Here is a 21,034-nt window from a genome sequence, read left to right as displayed (position 1 = left end):
TTCTTAATATTTTCATGTCCAGATTTTTAAGGAAAAGATTGGTAAATGGCAAACGTTATTTTTATTATTAATTATTTTTTCACGACAAAGCTTTAGCACAAACATTTCAAGTCATATTATAAGATAAAATTAAAGATATATAAGATTTAGAAAAAGATTTTACCTGACAATATTTTACCCCGATCCATACTTAATTCGCAGACAGAATCAAAATGTTAGTTAAAGAATTTTATTAATCGAGATTGGATCTGCTTTGTTTTTGTTTATAAGTTTCCATTGTCCGAAATCCGACAAAGCAATCCTAGCTTAAAGCCTTGACTCTTGGTGCCCTAGGGGGACCGACTCTTGAGGCTTTACAACTCCTGCCTCGAGTCGGGACGGTTTCCTTCATCGTGGAGGACGGGCAGACTCGTGCTGTTGAGAAAGGAAGGGCGCCCGGCGGATACTGCCGCCGGGTACCGTCCCATCGTGTTGCTGGATGAGGTGGGCAAGCTGCTGGAACGCATTCTGGCGGCCCGCATCATCCAGCATCTGGTCGGGGTGGGACCCGATCTGTCGGCGGAGCAGTATGGCTTCCGAGAGGGCCGCTCAACGGTAGACGCGATCCTTCGCGTGCGGGCCCTCTCGGAGGAGGCCGTCTCCAGGGGTGGGGTGGCTTTGGCGGTGTCGCTCGACATCGCCAATGCGTTTAACACCCTGCCCTGGTCCGTGATAGGGGGGGCACTGGAAAGACACGGAGTGCCTCCCTACCTTCGCCGGCTGGTGGGTTCCTACTTGGAGGACAGATCGGTTACGTGCACCGGACACGGTGGGATCCTGCACCGGTTCCCGGTCGTGCGCGGTGTTCCACAGGGGTCGGTGCTCGGCCCCCTTTTGTGGAATATCGGGTATGACTGGGTGCTGAGAGGTGCCCTCCTCCCGGGCCTGAGCGTAATCTGTTACGCAGACGACACGTTGGTCGTGGCCCGGGGGGGTAGTTTTGCCGAGTCTGCCCGTCTTGCTACCGCTGGGGTGGCGCATGTCGTCGGCAAAATCAGGAGATTGGGCCTCGACGTGGCGCTCAGTAAATCCGAGGCCATGTGGTTCCACAGGCCCCGGAGAGTGCCACCTGTCGATGCCCATATCGTGGTTGGAGGCGTCCGTATCGGGGTCGGGGTGCAGTTGAAGTACCTCGGCCTCATTCTGGACAGTCGTTGGACCTTTCGTGCTCACTTTCAGAGCCTGGTCCCTCGTTTGTTGGGGGTGGCCGGCGCGTTAAGCCGGCTTCTGCCCAACGTCGGGGGGCCTGACCAGGTGACGCGCCGTCTGTATACGGGGGTGGTGCGATCAATGGCCCTATACGGGGCACCTGTGTGGGGCCAGTCCCTGACCGCGGGGGTGGCGAAGCTGCTGCAACGGCCGCAACGCACCATCGCGGTCAGGGTCATCCGTGGTTATCGCACCATCTCCTTTGAGGCGGCGTGTGTACTGGCTGGGACGCCGCCTTGGGTTCTGGAAGCGGAGGCGCTCGCCGCTGACTATCAGTGGCGGGCTGACCTTCGTGCCCGGGACGTGGCGCGTCCCAGCCCCTGTGTGGTCAGAGCGCGGAGGGCCCAATCTCGGCGGTCCGTGCTGGAGTCATGGTCCAGACGGCTGGCTGATCCTTCGGCTGGTCGTAGGACCGTCGAGGCGATTCGCCCGGTCCTTGTGGATTGGGTGAATCGTGACAGAGGACGCCTCACTTTCCGTCTCACGCAGGTGCTCACTGGGCATGGTTGCTTCGGTGAGTTCCTGCACCGGATCACAGCCGAGCCGACGGCAGAGTGCCACCATTGTGGTTGCGACTTGGACACGGCAGAGCATACGCTCGTCGCCTGCCCCGCATGGGAGGGGTGGCGCCGTGTCCTCGTCGCAAAAATAGGAAACGACTTGTCGTTGCCGAGTGTTGTGGCATCGATGCTCGGCGACGACGAGTCGTGGAAGGCGATGCTCGACTTCTGCGAGTGCACCATCTCGCAGAAGGAGGCGGCGGGGCGCGTGAGAGACGCGCAAGCCCGCCGCCGTCGGGCGGGAGCCAGGGAGGCGGATCTCGCCCAAGCCCTGGCCCTCTAAGGGTTTCGGGTCCCCTTCACATGTCGGTCTGGGGACCGGCGAAGGGGGCCTAAGAAGACGACGTGCAAGCTGCTCTGCACGCGTTTTACGCAAGAGCATCCGGGTGATGGAAGGCCGGCTATCCTCGACCCACGCTGGTTCTGACCCAGCGGGGTATTCCGTAGGATAACCCATTCTAACCGGCGTCATCTAGGCGGGCTCCGGATAGCCTGCCGACCGAGAGGGCTGGTGGTCGTGGCGCCGACGACCGCCAGTCCGGCGTCCCGAGGGGGAGGGTGATGGGAGAGATGTGCTCCGCACTAAACGCTTCACTTTCCCCCCTTTGCCTTTTCATGGGTTCTGTCTCATGCGAGGTTCGGACGCGGGCTGTTGAGCGACAGGAGGTTTTAGTCAGTTCGACTCCGACATGCCCCGCCCTTCATCCCCAGGGGAGGGCGGAAGTCCGGCGATTTCCTCCTGACCAAAAAAAAAAAAAAAAAAGCTTAAAGCCATTAAGTATTGAATGTATAAAAAAACATATTAAAATCATCTGCTCAAAAATTTCACATTAATAACTACCTAAATACTTTTTGCCAAAAACTAAAACTGTACTGAACTGAACTGAAACTTTTTAACAAAAATAAGCTGACGCTATTTTCTTTAGCTCGATCTAGCTTCGGCTTAATTACAATTAAAAGCAATCAGTTAAACGAATGCGGTAAACTAATAACAAGAACTAAAGTCTGAGCTAAGGAAAAGCATCTGTAACAACAAATAATTAATAATGGTGGACATTAAGTAATTGGAAAAAAATACGGAGAGAAGTTCTCTTCTGGATTGTTTACTGTATGTTTACTGTGACGATAATAATACATTTCTATGCTTATAGCGTTTAACGTATAAATACCGTTATAGCTTCTACTGTTTAAAACGTTTTTGAGTGAAATTAACGTAAAATTTGAAGAATGAAGTAGAACATTGCAGTGTACAAGGTTTTTTCTATTGTGGAGGTGATTACCGCAAACTATATAGTGTTATGCGCTAGGGTTCGGGATAAATAAAAAGTTCCACCAAAGTACAACGTAAAACTGTATTTATCACTTAGAATACTCACAGCACACTTTAAAATTCTTAATTCACTTCTTCCGCTTCGCTTCCGATGATCCGTTCGTTGTTTCGCTTCGAGTAGTTCCGATTACTTACTGTATACCATCTACGTGCCATCTCTGCAACGCTTTTATAGTCGATACGATATCCCTAGAATCGTCGAGAGCATTCCTCACAGGTCGAGTACTTTCGATGTGTGTTTCCGCTATCTGACAGTAGATGGCGTTGTACTTCTCGAGCGTTCTAGATGCTACTAGATTCTTCGATATTCGCTCGGCTATTCGACGATAGATGGCGTTACTCTTACCGGCGTAACAATAGTTATAACATCTGTAGTGTGTAAGTCAGTTCAGTATAATTAAAGTCGTCGCACAGACAATACGTGTTTTAATCAACAACATCTAGGCCCCACACCTCATGGCGACCCTGCCTTGCGCAATCACCTAGGTATCGGGTTTCGCGCCAGGTACCGGGCGACGGCGCGACGGACAAATACGCGAGATCAGCGAATTCCTGTGTGCCTCAGTGCACGAAGTTAATATTTTTGAATTATAAAAGTTATAAAACAAAGGAGAATAACGCCAACCACTGCACCGACAACGTCGTTTGAAGACGATCAACAGAAATTTTATATTAAAATTAAATACAATGGGCAACGGAAACAATCAGCAAGAGATAAAGGAGGTGATTGTTGGAGAAAATACTATGATAGAGTCTCATATCGAGAGGAACAACATCATATTGCTGTCGGCCTTGGGAATAATAATACTTGTGATTTTCGCTGTACTTATGAAAAAAGTACTGGACAAACAGAAGAAATGGAAAGATAAAAGAATTAATACTGAGTTTATAAGAAGAATGCGTATGCGGCTGTCCAAAAGGATCCATGGCGAAGGAGAAGGAGTTGAGGATGTGTAGTGCTTTTATTATTTATTTATTTTTTATTATCTTTTTTTTTCTGTGAGCTATAAAGCTAAAAGTGCTATGGTTGTGTTTTGTGTGCTACTTACTACGATTCCAGAACAAGGTTCCGTCACGGTTTTTTTTTAATGAACTTTAAGTTTAGTTTATAATTAGTGCGTATATTTTAACCTCAATTAAAATTTATGGAAGAAAATGTAGAACAAATCCTATGTGGGTTAACTGACATACAAATTTATTTAAGAAAATTGGGCTCTAAGAGAAAACAATATAAAAATGTTGTAGATGAAAAAATATTAAAGGCTAAAAAGCTATATTCTTCTTATAAAAATATTGTAAGTACTATTTCCGAGCATAAAATTTCGTTAGAATTAGATGAACTTATACTTGAAGTATTAAAGGAAAAAAATGAATTAGCTTACTCAAAAATTCTTACTTATAGCACTGAATCTAACTTAAAATATAATAATTTTGACAAAATGGAAACCTTTGAGATAAGAACGGCAACATCATTAATTCCTATAATGGACGGTTCTGAAGAAACAACAGAAAAAATTATTGACACTACGGAATTATATAGTGATTGCTTAAAAAATAAAGATCAAGTAAAGTTACTAATATCTTTCGTGTTAAAAACCAGACTTACTAAATGTGCTAAGTTAAAATTAAAAAGTGAATATAATGATATAGAAAGTCTCGTAAAAGACATGAAATCTTATTTGCTTACAAAAAAATCTGCAAATTCAATGCTTTCTCAAATAAATAACTTAAGTCAAAATAATATGTCTATCAGCGAATATAGATATAAATTATCAGAATTATTCATAGGCCTGACTATCGCACAAGCTGACGGTGACGAAAAAGCATGTGAAATACTAAGACCTATAAATGAAAAACTTGCAATCAAAAGATTTTCTGATGGGTTAAAAAATAGGCGATTAAGTACTATTATTTCAGCACGCAACTACTTGGACCTAAAAGACGCGGTGCGAGCAGCGGAAGACGAGGAGTTGGCTCAACCTTCATCATCTAGCAATATTTTCAACATGAGAGGTAGGTCAAATAACAGATATAATAACAGAGGAGGTCGAACTAATTATTACAAGAACAATTTTAGTCTCACAAAACCATTCGGATATGGTAATTATGCCACAGTTAATAAATATAATAATTTTAAACAAGAACATTTCAATAATAATTCTCGTGGTGGATATTACCGTGGAACAAGTAATAACAGGGGAAATAATTATAATTATTCATCAACAAGATATTGTCGTGGTAGAGGAAATCCTAGAAATTTACAACATAGAATGTTTCCGGTTCAATTGTGTGGCAATACGGAAACACAAAAAGAAAAATTTGAAAATGAAAATCAGTTTTTTCGGTGTTACATATTTTAATATTCTGACTTGTAATCGACATCTTGTAGTGGATGCCCCTAAACTTATAATAATATGTTGTTAAAGTTAAGGCATTTAATTATTATATAACTAAACACAGAAAATAAAATATAAAAGAATCATACATACAAATCTTTATATGTTATAGAAAAATGGATAAAATTTTATCAATTTGTGGATTCTGAATATTTACAAAATCCTTCATTTAAAATAAAATATAGGATAGGTAATATGTTACTGCCATCTGGAGGAGCAATGAGCAACTAATCGAAGCGAAGCCATCTAGTGGCCGACGCTTGTAAACATTTCTGTTGAGTGCTTGATTTACTTATCTATAACTAGTTTATGTGTATCACCTATGAACTGTAATTCCAAATTCATTAGTTCTCAGATTCAATTTGAGATATCCTACAAAATTAATCAAAAGCACCGGCCCTAATTAAAGCTAATTTACATCAAACGCGTCACGGCACTAGTTACGCTTATTACCATTTTAATGACAAAATCGATTCATTAAAGCTTGAGTCGGATACGTTTAGACTTGTCTTATGAGGTCGGTGTATTTATTAGTGCAAAATACAATTAGTCAAATCAAAATAAACTAATCGGACAATGAATTTGAATTAATAAATTAATTAGAATTTAATCAAGCACTAAAATAATTCCAGAAATCCTTCGCGCATTTCATAAACCCCAATTCGTAACACCATAGGCTATTACAATCAAGTAACATCTGTACGTAAGACCTTCACGAAATATCTAAAAAGGGATGTCAATAAGACGTCGTCGGCAACCCTATCCAATCATTATCCGAGCGTATAAAGGCAGGGTTAGACCGTATTCTAAACGGGGCGACACAATGCCCAGTTAAGGGCGAGCGTGCATTGTCGGCGCCCACAATAGAGCCTCGCACCGTACATGCGAGTCACGCGCTCGCCTCAAACGAATTCATTTGTACAGAAAAAGTTTTGTGACTTCGCTTTCTGGAGACACAGACGTAATAAAATATAGAGGCGGCATGTTTTCGTTGTCGCTTTGATTCGCTGTACTGTCTCGCTGTATTGTCGATTCTTAATTAATCAGCGCCTGTGTTAAATACGTTTGGTATTCGCAATCAGGGAAAAAATTTAGCCCCTCATGTAAATGCGTCTAGTAAAAATCCTAGCGTAAGACCGTTTAATATGGTAGGAAGGTGAAATCAATGTTTTTATTTGAAAAAAAATGAAAAAGATCTAGTAATTTTAAATTCATGGTTCTCCTTTCTATTGTATACAGCCCCAATTGTGAACACTGAAATCTCAAAAGTATCGGTCGACTTTTCAATGTCGACGTAATTGCTCAAACTAACTTTTCCAATTGAATAGATCGGAGTTATCGTCGATATCTGAAATGCTCAATCAATTTTCCTCTCAGATTCTCGAAGTTCAAGCTTAAATACCATACTTAACATAATATAGGTTTGTACCTATGAAGTTGCCGTTTTGCAATACTGACTTTTTTTCCTACCTAAGCTGATAGCCTTGAGGCTATTTCAGCGTAACCTTAACTAGTAGGTGAGCTCACGGGGCTCAAACCGGAGTGATGCTAACACTGACCCTAGCAAGAGCACCGGATCACCGGACACAGAAACGAAGATATTTTGAACAGCATTCTCATTTGCGTTAAAAAATTGATACTTTGTGTAATAGTAAGCGGTGATTAACTCTGTCAATGCCGGCCCCAAGCCCGGATTAGGAAACAGGAGGATTGACTTGGAATTCGACCTTTCCACCGTAAAACAGCCGTAAATTAGCCGGACCCCAATAAGACTTCAGCGGCCTCGAAGAACTAAATCTCTTCCAAAAGCACTACCAGACCCGGGACCCCATCATGTATATTTTCCCAAGAAAGCCTCATATGGCCACGATCCTTAGCATTGAGTATTATCAATGCAAGGTGGAGGAAGTGGTTATTATGCTAATTAGACCCTGGTTCAGCACCTAAGCAATGGCCTAAACGAAAACTTAGCCCTAAAAAGTCATGGTCTGTTTGGTAGCTTTTATAATTAATCACAGCTTCTCACCAAATGATAACAGCATTACTGCGGATGTGTTCTTTGAGGAATTTCACCCATTGATGGAGAAACTCGCGAATCTCCGCCCATCCTTGGTTAATCTTTGTAATAATAGTTGATAGTGTTGAATAGAATTAAACACACCTCAAAGTTACAAGTTTTATTATTTATTTACATACAAAAATATATATTTTCCCGTCAAGTTTGAAATTTTTAACTAGATTTTTCGTAGAGAGCGAGAATGGCATAGCAATGTTCACGATCCGGAAAACAGTAATGAGTTTTCAAACCGTCACGTGACGACACAAATGACGTAAAATAGGTCCCGTCGGTCGTGAATTGAATCATTAATAAGGACAATGACCGCCAACCCTGTGTAGCCACAAGATGTGATTAGGGATGTCAATCAGATAATGAGTGAAACATTTCAGTTTTTAACGCAAACTTACACGCCACCTAGTGTTAAGTAATCATTTATCAAAATCCAACTTTATTTACTAAAAACTAGTGATGGTACGGCAATACAACCTCCCATCAAGCAACGTTAGTAAAAAATCCAAAACACATAATTTGAACTTAAAAGAAGAAAATCTTTTTTTTAAATACAGAGAGTAAGTTTTATATTGATGTAAGTTTAACGGGATTACTCATATAAGAAATAATCTATGTCATACTTTTAAAATTCGAATCAAATAAAGTTACTTTTACGTCTTATCCACGCGCTTATTAAATATTAACCTACCTGTACGGAAGTGTGTATTACGTAATGGTGTTCGCAGTTTTCGTAGTCACAGACGACTATGGTATGTTAATCATGGACCTATATCATGGATATTATGCTAACCATCGCCAAATTATCTATATTATTAAAATTACTAAAATTCTTTTAATCATTAAAATTTAAATTTATTATCATCATATATCATTAAAATTTAAAATTATTATATTTAATTTTTTATTAAAGGATATAGAGGAAGAGGTAGACCTAAGAAGAAATGGATAGATTGTGTGAAAGACAATATGGGTAAGAGGGGAATGAGCGAAGAAATGGTATATGATAAAATAGTATGGAAGGAGAAAACATGTTGCGCCGACCACAGGTGACTGGGAGAAGGGCAGGATAATGATGATTTAAATTATTATTAAAAAAACTTATGAAAATACTACTAAGAATTAAGTCATCAACATAATTATTTTTATTGTAGAACAGAATTATTGCAAGAAATATAGAATTATTGCAAGGTCATCTATATTTTGTAAGCGTGAGCAATTTTAATTCAAACCGACGTTCTGAAGTTACAAATCACGCTTCAAGATACTTACGTACATGCGAAGCTGATGAAAGCGTTTAAAAAGACCTATTTTGCGGTAGGCAGCGGCTTGGTTCTGCCCCTGGCATTGCTGATGTCCATCGGCGACGGTAACTAGCCACCATCAGGTGGGCCGTATGCTCGTCTGCCTACAAGGGCAATAAACAAAAATCGCCCGTGCTCACCACAGCTTGCCTTACCCTTACCTCCTTGTGTCGATAATCCTCAATGCTGAGGGTCGTGGCCTCCCTTAATAACTTTTCCTGGACTATCCTGCCACAGCCCTGCCTATCTTCGGCTGCGCGGATGGCATCGTGGACTGAGGTGTTGAGAGTAGAGCGTATTTGGCCCGACCAGCGCACTCGAAGTCGTCGTGGCCTAAATGATAAAGACGTCCGGTGCATTTGTATTGAGCGATACAACAGTGTTCGAATCCCGCAGCCGGGTACCATTTTTTCTAATGAAATACGTATTCAACAAATGTTCACGATTGACTTCCGCGGTGAAAGAATAACATCGTGTAATAAAAATCGAACCCACAAAATTATAATTTACGTAATTACTGGTGGTAGGACCTTTTGTGAGTCCGCGCGGGTAGGTACCACCACCCTGCCTATTTCTGCCGTGAAGCAGTAATGCGTTTCGGTTTGAAGGGCGGGACAGCCGTTGTCACTATACTGAGACCTTAGAACTGATATCTTAAGCTGGGTGGCGCATTTACGTCGTAGATATCTATGGGCTTCGGTAACCACTTAACACTTGGTGTGCTGCAAGCTCGTCCACCCATCTAAGCAATAAATAAAAAAATTGACTTCTGCCTTCTTCCCCATACCTTGCCTTTTCTATATTGCCTTACCATTCATATTCAAAATCATCATCTGAGTCATTACAGCCTTAGCTTGCTCCAATAAATGCTCAAATTCAAAATGCCTCTCCAATAAAGATGATCAACGCTCCAATTACGTCATTGGTCTTGCCCTTAATCCCCAAACGAACTGTTACTCGCGAATGAACGAATGTAGCACTCGCACTTGACACTCATACTTGTAGCACGCCTACACTGGACGATGCATTACAAACAACTAGACAGGGCTCGTATTTGACATTATATTTATTAATTTTTATTAATTATTTTGATACGAACAAATTTAATACTTATAGTTCGTTTGTTTGTTCGACATCAATTTTTTATTCTTATAAGGCACAATAACAATACTGCAAGTATGTTTCGCGCAATACGACAGTGAAAGGCCAAACCCCAACACCCCAGAAGTGTTTGACAAAATTCTATATATCCGCTCCCTTCTTGAATAATGTAACCTAGGTTTGAGGTATTCCCTTTGCCCTACATCGTTGTGGCCGCAATTTATAAGTACAATCGTCGCAATCGGTCAAATGACAAGTATACAAGACACTTAGAGGCTTCCTAGATTAAGTCCCCATAGGACCTTCATTCCATACAGGACCTTCATAGACGAAAAAAGACCTTATATTTAATAAACAATAATAAAATAAAAAATTTAAATTAAAGTCCTATTTTATTTAATCAATGAAAACTAATAAATTTGACGTTTCTAAAATGAATATGGCTTACAAACTAATTTTATGTGGTATATTCAACAATAGTGCAAAAAGGGTCTATTAATAAACATGATGTCAATTAGGAGCACTTGCATTGTGTTTTGTCTCTTTCAATTGCGAAGGAATGCTGATTGACTATGTAAAGGACGAAAGACGTTATCTTTTCTTATTGTTCAGTGGACGAGCTCACGGCCCACCTGGTGTTTAGTGGTTGCCAGAAGCTAAAGTCATCAACTACATTAATGCTACTCATCTTGACACGTGAATTCTAAGGTCTCAGCATAGTACAACGGCTGCCCCACCCTTCAACCCGAAACGCATTACTGCTTCACGGCAGAAATAGACAGGGTGGTTGTACCTACCCGCGCGGACTCACAAGAAGCCCTACCACGAGTAAAGAGTGATGAAAGTTTTCTAACAAAAAAAAACTAAGTACGATATAACCTCTCATTTACTCTTTTTAATACGCTTTTATTAGCTTCAGATGTATGTATGTTCGTATGTAACGAAATCTTTGAACATGATTTTGACCCCCTCCAAAACGTCGGATTAACTCGAAATTTGGTATGCTTAATAAGGACCGATGACAATTCAATATTAAAAAAATTTTGAAAAAATCAAAATTCAACTAAAAAATGAAAAATAAATAATAGTTTAAAAAAACTAACAAAACATGCTTCTATAGAAAATCCAACTAAAAAATTAAAAAATAAATTTTAATAAATTTGAATTAAACACAGTGTAAGAGAAAATGATTTTATTGTAAAAAAAGCGTATTTTTCTATAAAAGCGTATTTTGTTAGTTTTTTTTAAACTATAATTTATTTTAATATCGTTGTCATTCGAAAATCGTTGGAACAGATATGACAATCGATTAGTGACTCAAGGAAGATACAAACATGCTTCTGTACGACTAAACCTGCGAGAGAATGTGATAGAATATTTCTAGACGTTTCAATTCTATTGCGTCTGAACTGCACATGTGTTTTTCCCAAATTCGATTACTTTGCTTATAGGTAATTAAAAACAGTAAAATGAAAATAGTTTTTAATTACTTGTGTATATACATACGTTGGGGAAGGTCTATGTCCAGCAGTGGGCAGATAAAGGCTGATGATGATGATGATGATACATACGTCATTAAGAAGTGAAAGCCCTTTTATTTTTTAAGTCGCTTAAAAATTCTAGTCACATTAATTCTATGGTTCTGGCATACAATTTTATACTAGATATAATACAGTTAGAATTAACAACTATAATATAGCATATAATATATACTCTTATAACTATATAATTAATAAACAACTTATTTGTGTTGACTAACAAAATAATTGTTACAAAAAGCAAAATTGACTTGCGTCAAAATTAAATTCTTACTTATAATACAGGACAGGTACTTTGCATAAATTTACAGTACCCGGCGATAAATATTGCACATCGGCCGTGGGAAAGAGGCGGTTAATTTTTGTTTCGTAGAGCGTTATATCTGTCGCACATTACCTAATTGACATTTAGTCTCCATAGACACTGGATCGCTAGTGTTTCGTTGCACACGGGTAACGCTCTACAACAAAAACAAAATTAGACGACTGTCTCTTTCTAAATATCGATGTGCAGTATTTATTGCCTGGTACTGTAACTAGATACTTTATGGATTTTTCAACAGTTTGCTCAACTGAAAACCGCATTTAAGAAATTTGTTTATAAAAAAAATTGCTATTGTTACTGCCCTCTATAGTCTAAGGCTCTCAGGTAGCAGCTACTTCCGTTTGAAACCGAAGAGAGCTGTCGATCAAATGTCAATGTCAATCAAACCTATAAACCCTAGTCTGTCGAACAGCTGGATCTAAAAACTTTAGTTACTGCTTTGTACCGATATCGGTGAGGAGTGCTCTATGCAACTGTCTCTGGTGCGAAGCTCCTCCAATTTGGAACTAAGGAACCATATGTCTTTTCCAATGTATACTTAGATCATTATCACCGTCCAGCTCTTTAATAAATTACGTTCGTATTTCTAGCTTTGTGGCATATATGGCTAAACGAGATTTAGAAGTCACATTTTTTTGGATTAACTTGAATTACCTTGAAATGTTTAATAGTCAGCTCAACATCGCCGAAGACCACAGGAGACAGTGATAAGTATAAGGCACAAGAGTCACTGTCATTCGCAGGAACCTAACAATTATTACTTACTAGCGACCCGCCCTCGCTTCGCTTCGGATACTGTAATTTATTATTTATTTCTCCACTATTTAATGGATGTTATTATACATATAAACCTTCCTCTTCAATCACTCTATCTATTAAAAAAAACCGCATCAAAATCCGTAGTTTTAAAGATTTAAGCATATATAAGGACAGATATAGGGACAGAGAAAGCGACTTTGTTTTATACTACGTATTGATATCAAAGTTGGTATCATCAATAAAGATACGTCGAAGTTTTTAATGAATCGGTACCTCCGATTCCGCCAACTTTTTGATGATTTATATCGACCAGCGCGCACCTGCCGCTGACGATGCTTCTATATTAATTGAATACTTTCGCACTACCGACAGTTATTCCAATATTGATAGCATTGATTTTCCAATTAATTGAACAACTGTAACGCGCAGATAGATTGATGAAGTGTCTGAATAACTTGACACGAAAATTACTGATGCACTAAATCGCTGACTGTTAAAAGTGGCGACGACAACTATTCAGCCCTCAACAAGCGACTTCAAGAGTTTTCCTGTGTTCCAGTTTATTTCTCAAAAGTACATTAATTTCGTATGAAATTAAAACAATAACAGTCTTTAACGTAAATAGATTTTTTCATTTAAACACATAACAATATTGATTATGTGACATATGGATCAATAAAATCTCTAAATGGCACTAAAAGAAAACAAGTAACTAAACTTAATTCAGTGTACAGTTGTAAGTGGTCTCTACTAATCTATAAAGAGCTTTATTTGACGTAAATAATAAATTATTTTTATTATCAAACGCCATAGCTCCTATAGACGGTAGATGTGCTATTTTAACAACTTTAGAATCCACTAGATTCCATTTGACTATCACCTTGTATATTCCATCGATCCACCATGCGTATACTTCGCCATCTAGATCAACAGTAAGACCTCTGAAAAAAGGATTCTTGGATACACGATAGACAGTCTTGTCCCTGCCAACAAACAAACCGAAACTATTCATGAAAACTATTATGTCAGATTTGTGGATAACAAACTTGTTTACCGGCACGTATTCTAGAATGGTCTTAAAATAATCGCCTTTCTTTACAACGATGCCTCTGTCGTTGTATCTGACGAAGTAAACGTTGTTTTTGTAGAATATGCTCTCGATCGGATCCCCGCGACTGCTATATGGGAGGAGTTGACTGGAGCCCGTGTCCAATACAAATATCCCGTCATTACCGCCCAAGTAAACCAAGGATCTATCTTGATCAATATCAAAACTACCGAAGTTCATTACGTAGTTCGGGCTATTGATCACACCCGTTTTCTCGGGCGCGTCCAAGTTAACGAAACCAATTTTGTAATACTCGAGATCTTCTATTCTCGGCTCGAAACTGTAGAACAGAACGTTCTCGGACCTTAATATACCAATTTTGGTGATGACGATGTTATTTCTGAAGGGCGCGTCTAGGTCTAGTAGATGAGTAGCGTTGTAACACGTTTTATTTACGAGCACGCACGTCGTACATTGCACGCTGACTTCGACGTCAATGGATGATACCGAAGAAATCAGTAAGATCGTTATTAATATCATGTTGCTCCTGTAACAATAGAGATTGCGATATGTAAACAAACTTGGTTTTTTTTCCCTACCTATGCTGATAGCCTTGAGATGCTGTTTCAGCGTTAGCCTAGCGTGAGCTCTCGGAGCTCAAACTGAGAGTGTTGCTAACATTAGCCCTAGCAAGAGCAGTGCTTCGCAGAATCTACCACCGGATCGGAAACGCGACCCACTGAGAAGATCCGGCGAGAAACTCAGTGGGCTCAAACTTGGTGTTTCCTGGGATGACATCAGGCCGAACGCCCACTAGGGCTAGTGTCATCGTTTCTTTAAAAGGGTCTCGCATGTGGCTTATAATGAATTAGATTACGAGTAATGTGTACTATTTGATGCGACATTTTGATATCAAGTTCAAGTTTGATAAATAGGTAGGTACTACCAGAGTCTATAAATACTTAAGTTAACGCCGCTACCTAGCATATTGAGGTAGATTGAATTCGCTATTGCATTAGTGTTACAGCTGATTTGTATGGATCAAACTGGAGAGCTTGATCCATAGCAGATATGGGCAGGGAAACGGCACCTAATCGTACTGGATTGTGTACGAGATAAGAAGTGGTTAGGAATTTGACTTGTAGTGTCAAGTCCAGTGTTAGAAAATATATATTTTTTTATTTAATTATTATAATGAATTTAAGCTTATTTTTAAAAATTAATTTAATTTTTAAAGCTGATTTTTAAAAATACTATTCATGTTCCACTTTCAAGCCCACAATATTCCAAATGCCAATTATAAATTTCGACATGTGACATAAATATTTTATTGGTAGAAAAAGGTGATGGACACAATACGTCGCTCGATATGTCGAGGACAAAGTCAAGCGGTTGAAAAGGCTCTCCGAACCTCGTTTGAAGAAAGATACATTTTTTTTTATTGCCCTAGAAAGCGGACGAGACGCGGCCCACCCAATGGTGAGTGGTTACTGTCACTCATGAACATCTGCAATTCCAGTGTCAGAGTAAAGCCGCTGTCTACCGTTAAAATATATCACAGTGCTTAGGAAATGCCGTAATGCGGAATTAATACCAAACTGACTTGTTTAAGATTCCTTTCTTGTAAAACTGAAGTTAACAAGCCAAATGCTTTCCAAATACATCAAATATGACACCTAATTGACCAAAAAACGATAAATACTCAAGGACCTATGAGGAATCAGACAAGGACACTCAAAATCACAAACTGTTAGAACACTAAAATCGTATATGCCTTTAAGCACTGCCGTAATCCGGTAACGAACAAAACAACTTTAAGCTCTGACAATGTTTTCATTCTAAAGCTGCTTTAAAAAGTTTTTCAATAAAACACGAAACGATCGCTGAATAATGCACTTTTTCACTAACTAATGTCCGAGAGCGTAATGAAAAGTTCTTGCGACACAAACGGACTACTGAAACTAGGCGATCAATTTCGCACTGGATTTGTTTCTGCTTCACCTATGCATGGTGCAGTCAGGTCCAATCAGACCAACTGCATCTACCAGGGTATAGTCAAAAGGGGCCTTTCCTGTGGGTCAATACTTTGTTTTCTGGAAGTGGTTACGCAAATCCGCAGCCCCAAATGTTGTAAAGCAGTTCGGAGCTTTGACCACGCGACCACTCACGTCGAGACAGGAAATCTAAGTATCATTTGTATCATAAAACGGATCTTTCACTCTTCGATCCAGTACGTAAGTATTGGGGAAGCTGTCTGGCACTTCACTTAAATTAATGATTCTCGAAACATTTCCTGTAGTGCTTACCGCAGCTACAGAGTTCCACTCAAGCGGATTAAGCGACTGACTCATGCAATCCATATTATAGACATTTCAGTCTGGTATTGAAAATCCGCACGGATAGGTGTCACCATCCCGCCTGTAGCTATCGGGAAGCAATCATGCACTCCAGTTTGATAGACGTGGCGGCGATTGGCAAACCCATACCCAATTCCACTTGAAACCCGCTCTGTACAAAATCGCACTATTCCAACACAACAGACTTAAAAGCTCTAGTGAGAAATAGAATATGAAGGCTATGTCCTAGATGTTGCCGGATCGATATCATGACAAGCTTTCGTTAAACATTTAAACAAATTCATGGGCTACTTGCATTTAATGCCGTTTTTTTTTATTGCTTAGATGGGCGGACGAGCTCACAACCCACCTGGTGTTAAGTGGTTACTGGAGCCCATATACATCTACAACGTAAATGCGCAACCCACCTTGAGACATCAGTTCTAAGGTCTCAAGTATTGTTACAACGGCTACCCCGCCCTTCAAAAACGCATTACTGCTTCACGGCAGAAATAAGCAGGGTGGTGGTACCTACCCACGCGGACTCACAAGAGGTCCTACCATCAGTAATTACGAAAATTATAATTTTGCGGATTTTTTTTATTTTTGCTGATAGGACTGTATTGTAACGCATGAATTCTACGATCACGTATTTTGGGCGTAGTTCACAGTACACCGTTTACCTTTGAGAAACTGGGACGAAGTCACGACTGACTAATGCCTCTCCTCTCAAAGCAGGTTGCTTTGATGGAAGAGTTGGCAGGACGGGCCTACGGGCTCACAATATAACCAACCAAAAATACTCAACATAGGATTTTTTTGCAGTAATTAAGTTATTACTGAAGTTCAATATCAAAGTGAATTAACCCAATTGACAATGCTATGTACGCCATTGTTGTCACATGCATCAGGCCATAAATTAAATAGTTAAAATTTATTTTCAATGTTAGATGTTTGTGATGTGGCAGTACTTATGTAAATAAATAAATAAACCCTCAAGAGATGAAATTCTTGATTGTATTGTACATATAAGAATTATCCCATATGGATTCTGGAATTCAACATTATTTGGCTAAAATAAGCAATAGGTAGTACGGTATCTACCCGTTCAGGTCACTACACGCCTTGACATATATAGAATTAGAGGTACCTAGTATAGAGTAGCATTAGTAGGTAGTACTGTATCTACCCGTTCAGGTCATTACACGCCTTGACATCGATAGAATTATTTATATTATATTATATTATACTATATTAATAGTATAGAGTAGTATTTACGGGAAAAAAAAATTAACGATTTTTTAAGAAATTCCCATAATAAATTATCGCTATTAAATTGCATTCTTCAGAATTTTTATTTCTCTTCCGTTTTCGGATTAAATGAATGTGCGTGCGATGAAACGCACAGATAATGTTATACTAGTTAATTTAATCTGTGACATAGATAAGTACTAACAAACTATCACACAAATCATGACAATAATGCCAAATTAGAGCACTTTAAAAAAATGTTTAGATTAAATAAATAAAAGATTCCAATCAATTTTAAAACTGTTATATATATGTTAGTCTTCGTGAGTATTAAAAGTGCAAAGCGTTGTCGAAACGCATGATACATATAAATATAATGATATGGAATATTCCAGAATGAATGAACAATAAAATATTTATTTGGGTTTTCTGTAATTTACTAAAAAAAAACATTATTCTCTTTAATCTCTTTTTAAATTAATTTTTTAATCAGTATTATTATAAAATACCAAACTGAACTACTTCTACTACTCTTCCCAATGAATGAGAGACAGGTGAGTCAATTTATTTATTAAAAAAAAAATTAAGCTAAAATGTTTAAAGTTTTTAAATTCTAAAGGTTTTTCTTTGCACAAATGAATGTAAAATTAAACTAATTTTTAAAGACAATTTTTTTAATATACCTTTTATGAAAACTTCATGTAATAATTACTTACCAAATTTTTTTATTTTATTTTTCGTTGTTCACAGCGCGTGTGTCCACCTGACGTATGCCTCGACGTATGAGAGCACCCGCTCTATTCATTCCACCGTAAATATTTTATAAACACGACTGACCGTGAACGTATAGCGTGGAACTTTTAAGAGAATTCATATTAATTACGTTCAATTGACCTGAAATGCTTTGAATTGCCAATAACTGGAGTATTTTAGTGAGCTATTTTCAATACCACAGGTAGTTCAATGCGAGGCCATTTACGGTGTGACGTATGCACGCCTTGCCCCTCGGTTTTATGGCCAATATCCCTGGATTTCATACCACGAGTTTGATAGTAATCAACGAATCTCTTTCCTTCATAACCGTTCACTCTTGACAGAATGGTCAGGGTTGATGACGCGGTATTTTCATCGGCAAAACCGCGATTCGCCTCACCTTGTTGTGGCCTTCAGCATATCTGGTCCTCTAAAGCATTTAGTGTCGTAGTCTTGATAAGGTCAGTCCAAGATTTAGGTAATCGACTGTAACCACCTGTCCCTAATGGTTATATGATGTGGATATATGACAAACAATTGCAATGAAGTCAGTTCACACTGTCATATGAAGATGACGGCTCTAGACAGCGTAATACTCTCAGGGTTAGCTTAGGACAGCATCTCTTCCCATAGATACTGTGAAGGGCAATTAAAAGATTCACCGGAGAATAAGTATCAGCGTTCTCTGAGCATTATACCAGCACACTGAAATTGCCCACTGACATTTACTGGAGGGACATATTGTAAGCCCACACGGATAGATACCACCACATCTAATTCCTGCCCTCAAATAATTGGATGAACTGTACTAGGAAACCATGCGAATCACTGTAGACAATTTAACGGTAGGCAGCGGCTTGGCTCTGCCCCTGGCATTGCTGAAGTCCATGGGCGACGTGAACCATTCACTATTAGATGGGCCGTATACTCGTCTGCCTGCAAGGGCAATAAAAAAAACGCTTCAGTCTACCTATTCCAATCACAAATCGATTTAAACAATCGATACCACGAACTCAATCATTCGGGTTAATATTCAAAAGTCTACGCAGGCAATTTCGAATGGCTTCTCTAATATTTTAGTTTTATGTGCATTACGATTTTTTTTTTTTTATTGTCCACGTTCAAGTCCAGTTCACGCGGTGCTCGCGCGACCAAACCGCGCCACGGTCGATGATCAGGGAGACACAAAGCAATATAAATAACATATCGTGCAATAACAAATATAAATAGTACAGTTTTATGTGTCACGTACAATGTTCAATAGGATCGTTATTTATACGTGACGTGATCAGTCTTATTGAAATACTCAATTTAATGCAGAATACGAATGAAAGTTTGTTATGAGTTATATTGTATTGATCGTTGCTCTGTTAAAACCGGTATTAACCGGCTTTGCGCTAAAAATAGGCCGAATCGTAACTACCCGTGCGTACCAACTATTCAACCGGCAATAACCTAAAATTCTATTTTACCTGCTTTGTTAAACAGAAAAAGGTTAAGTGTTTTGAATACAGATGCTTTTACTTAGTACGGCGTCTCGTGAGCCCAAACGGGTAAATACCATAAACCTACATCTTCCGCAAAACAACCATGCGTTTTGTATGCTTAGTGCGAGGTTTTTAACGCTCTCGATAGCGTAAAAGTTAACTCAAATTTTTGTATGGAGTCGGAACGTTTGCCTACGTTTGCCGCTAGGGGCGCTTTTCCAACTGCATACAAATTTGAGTTAACTTTTACGCTATCGAGAACGTTAAAAAACTCTCACTAAACACACTGATTTGATCAGACTGGGCCAACAGTTATACTATACGATTGAAACTAAGATATCTTGTCGCTCAAGCTGTGTGGCGGAATTCTCGTTGTGATGTCTATGAGCTCCACTTAACACTAGATAGGTCGTGAGCTTACACACGTATATGCGATAAAACTGTGCTTGTCTTTGGGGAAAAACGAATTAAATTTGTTTAATGAAAATTCTTGCATGACCTTTACAAAATAAGCTGAAGACTTAATTAGCAATTTCGGTTAGTAATTAATTATGTTCAAAAGTTTAACATTTTGCTTGCCTAAACGTACTTCGTAAAGTATGAAAGCCCTGTGGGCTGACTCGGCACTACTGATGTTCTGATAAATATAAAAAAATAGCCATCGTGGGGAGGCTAGCAGGCGTGAAATATTAATATTATTTTGTACAGGTAAAGATGAATAAAAGAGATAGTTTACGACAGGAAACTTCATGTGGTATAATGAAAAATAAAATATTAATATTAAGAAACAGTCGCATGCGCATGACGACGCTTCGCCACACCGTGCACACTACTACATGTAGACTGTTTAATGTACTATCAAATAGCGCGGCAATGCGTCGCCACGGCATACGTCATACGTGGCCACGCAAGAAATTAATCGGTTTTACGTGCTACTATAGATATTACACATTAAAATATGTTGCATGACATATCTTATGATAGCGTTTAAGTTGAAATAAATATAATTTCTTAGCATTTAAGATTTGCGTTAATTAATTAAAAAGGTCTTATTAAATTAATTTCGTCTGCGTTTGTAATATTTCAAATGATTAAACAACGGCAACGGACAAACAGCGCCTGTCAGCGTTCCCGCGTAATTTCTCCGGCGCCGTACTTTACACAGACACCCTTAAATATTAAGCCGAAATTATGAAAACAAAAACATTTAGCGGATTACGGCAGCGCGAATGCAATTCAATTAAATTAGCCGCGATTTTAATCTCAATATCTTGTTTGAAGAGAACACGATGCTTACGGATTCCGGTTTCAAAGTGTGCTCACTAAGCCGGCGGTCGCTTGGTCGATGGGACATTTAGAAGATTAACTACAACAAAACATTTTGAAATGTGCCCCTTTCGACATTCACGTCCCCCTTGATAAATGATAAAGGTTTCTTTTTTAAGGCCCCACGTTCTACACAGGATCGCGCGAATGGTCGCTCCGAAGAAGTGACATACGGCCCAAACAATGATTTATATTTCGCATCGT

At 39.2% G+C, this 21,034-nt stretch overlaps 1 protein-coding gene across 1 annotated transcript; it reads right to left on the bottom strand.

Annotated features, from left to right (window-relative positions):
* Window positions 1-7,696: 7,696 nt before the first annotated feature.
* On the bottom strand, window positions 7,697-18,104 carry LOC114241631 (ommochrome-binding protein). The gene is made up of 2 exons (XM_089739246.1): window positions 17,981-18,104; window positions 7,697-14,224 (listed from the first exon to the last, which is right to left on the bottom strand). Exon 2 carries the CDS (start codon window positions 14,215-14,217, stop codon window positions 13,348-13,350), a length of 870 nt encoding a protein of 289 aa, XP_089595372.1. The 5' UTR covers window positions 14,218-14,224; window positions 17,981-18,104; the 3' UTR covers window positions 7,697-13,347.
* Window positions 18,105-21,034: the final 2,930 nt, after the last annotated feature.

This window comes from Bombyx mandarina, chromosome A1 (genome assembly GCF_030267445.1).
Source record: "Bombyx mandarina strain Sakado chromosome A1, ASM3026744v2".
In the NCBI taxonomy this organism is placed as follows: Eukaryota; Metazoa; Arthropoda; class Insecta; order Lepidoptera; family Bombycidae; genus Bombyx; species Bombyx mandarina.
This window is presented reverse-complemented; position numbering and strand designations above follow the sequence as displayed.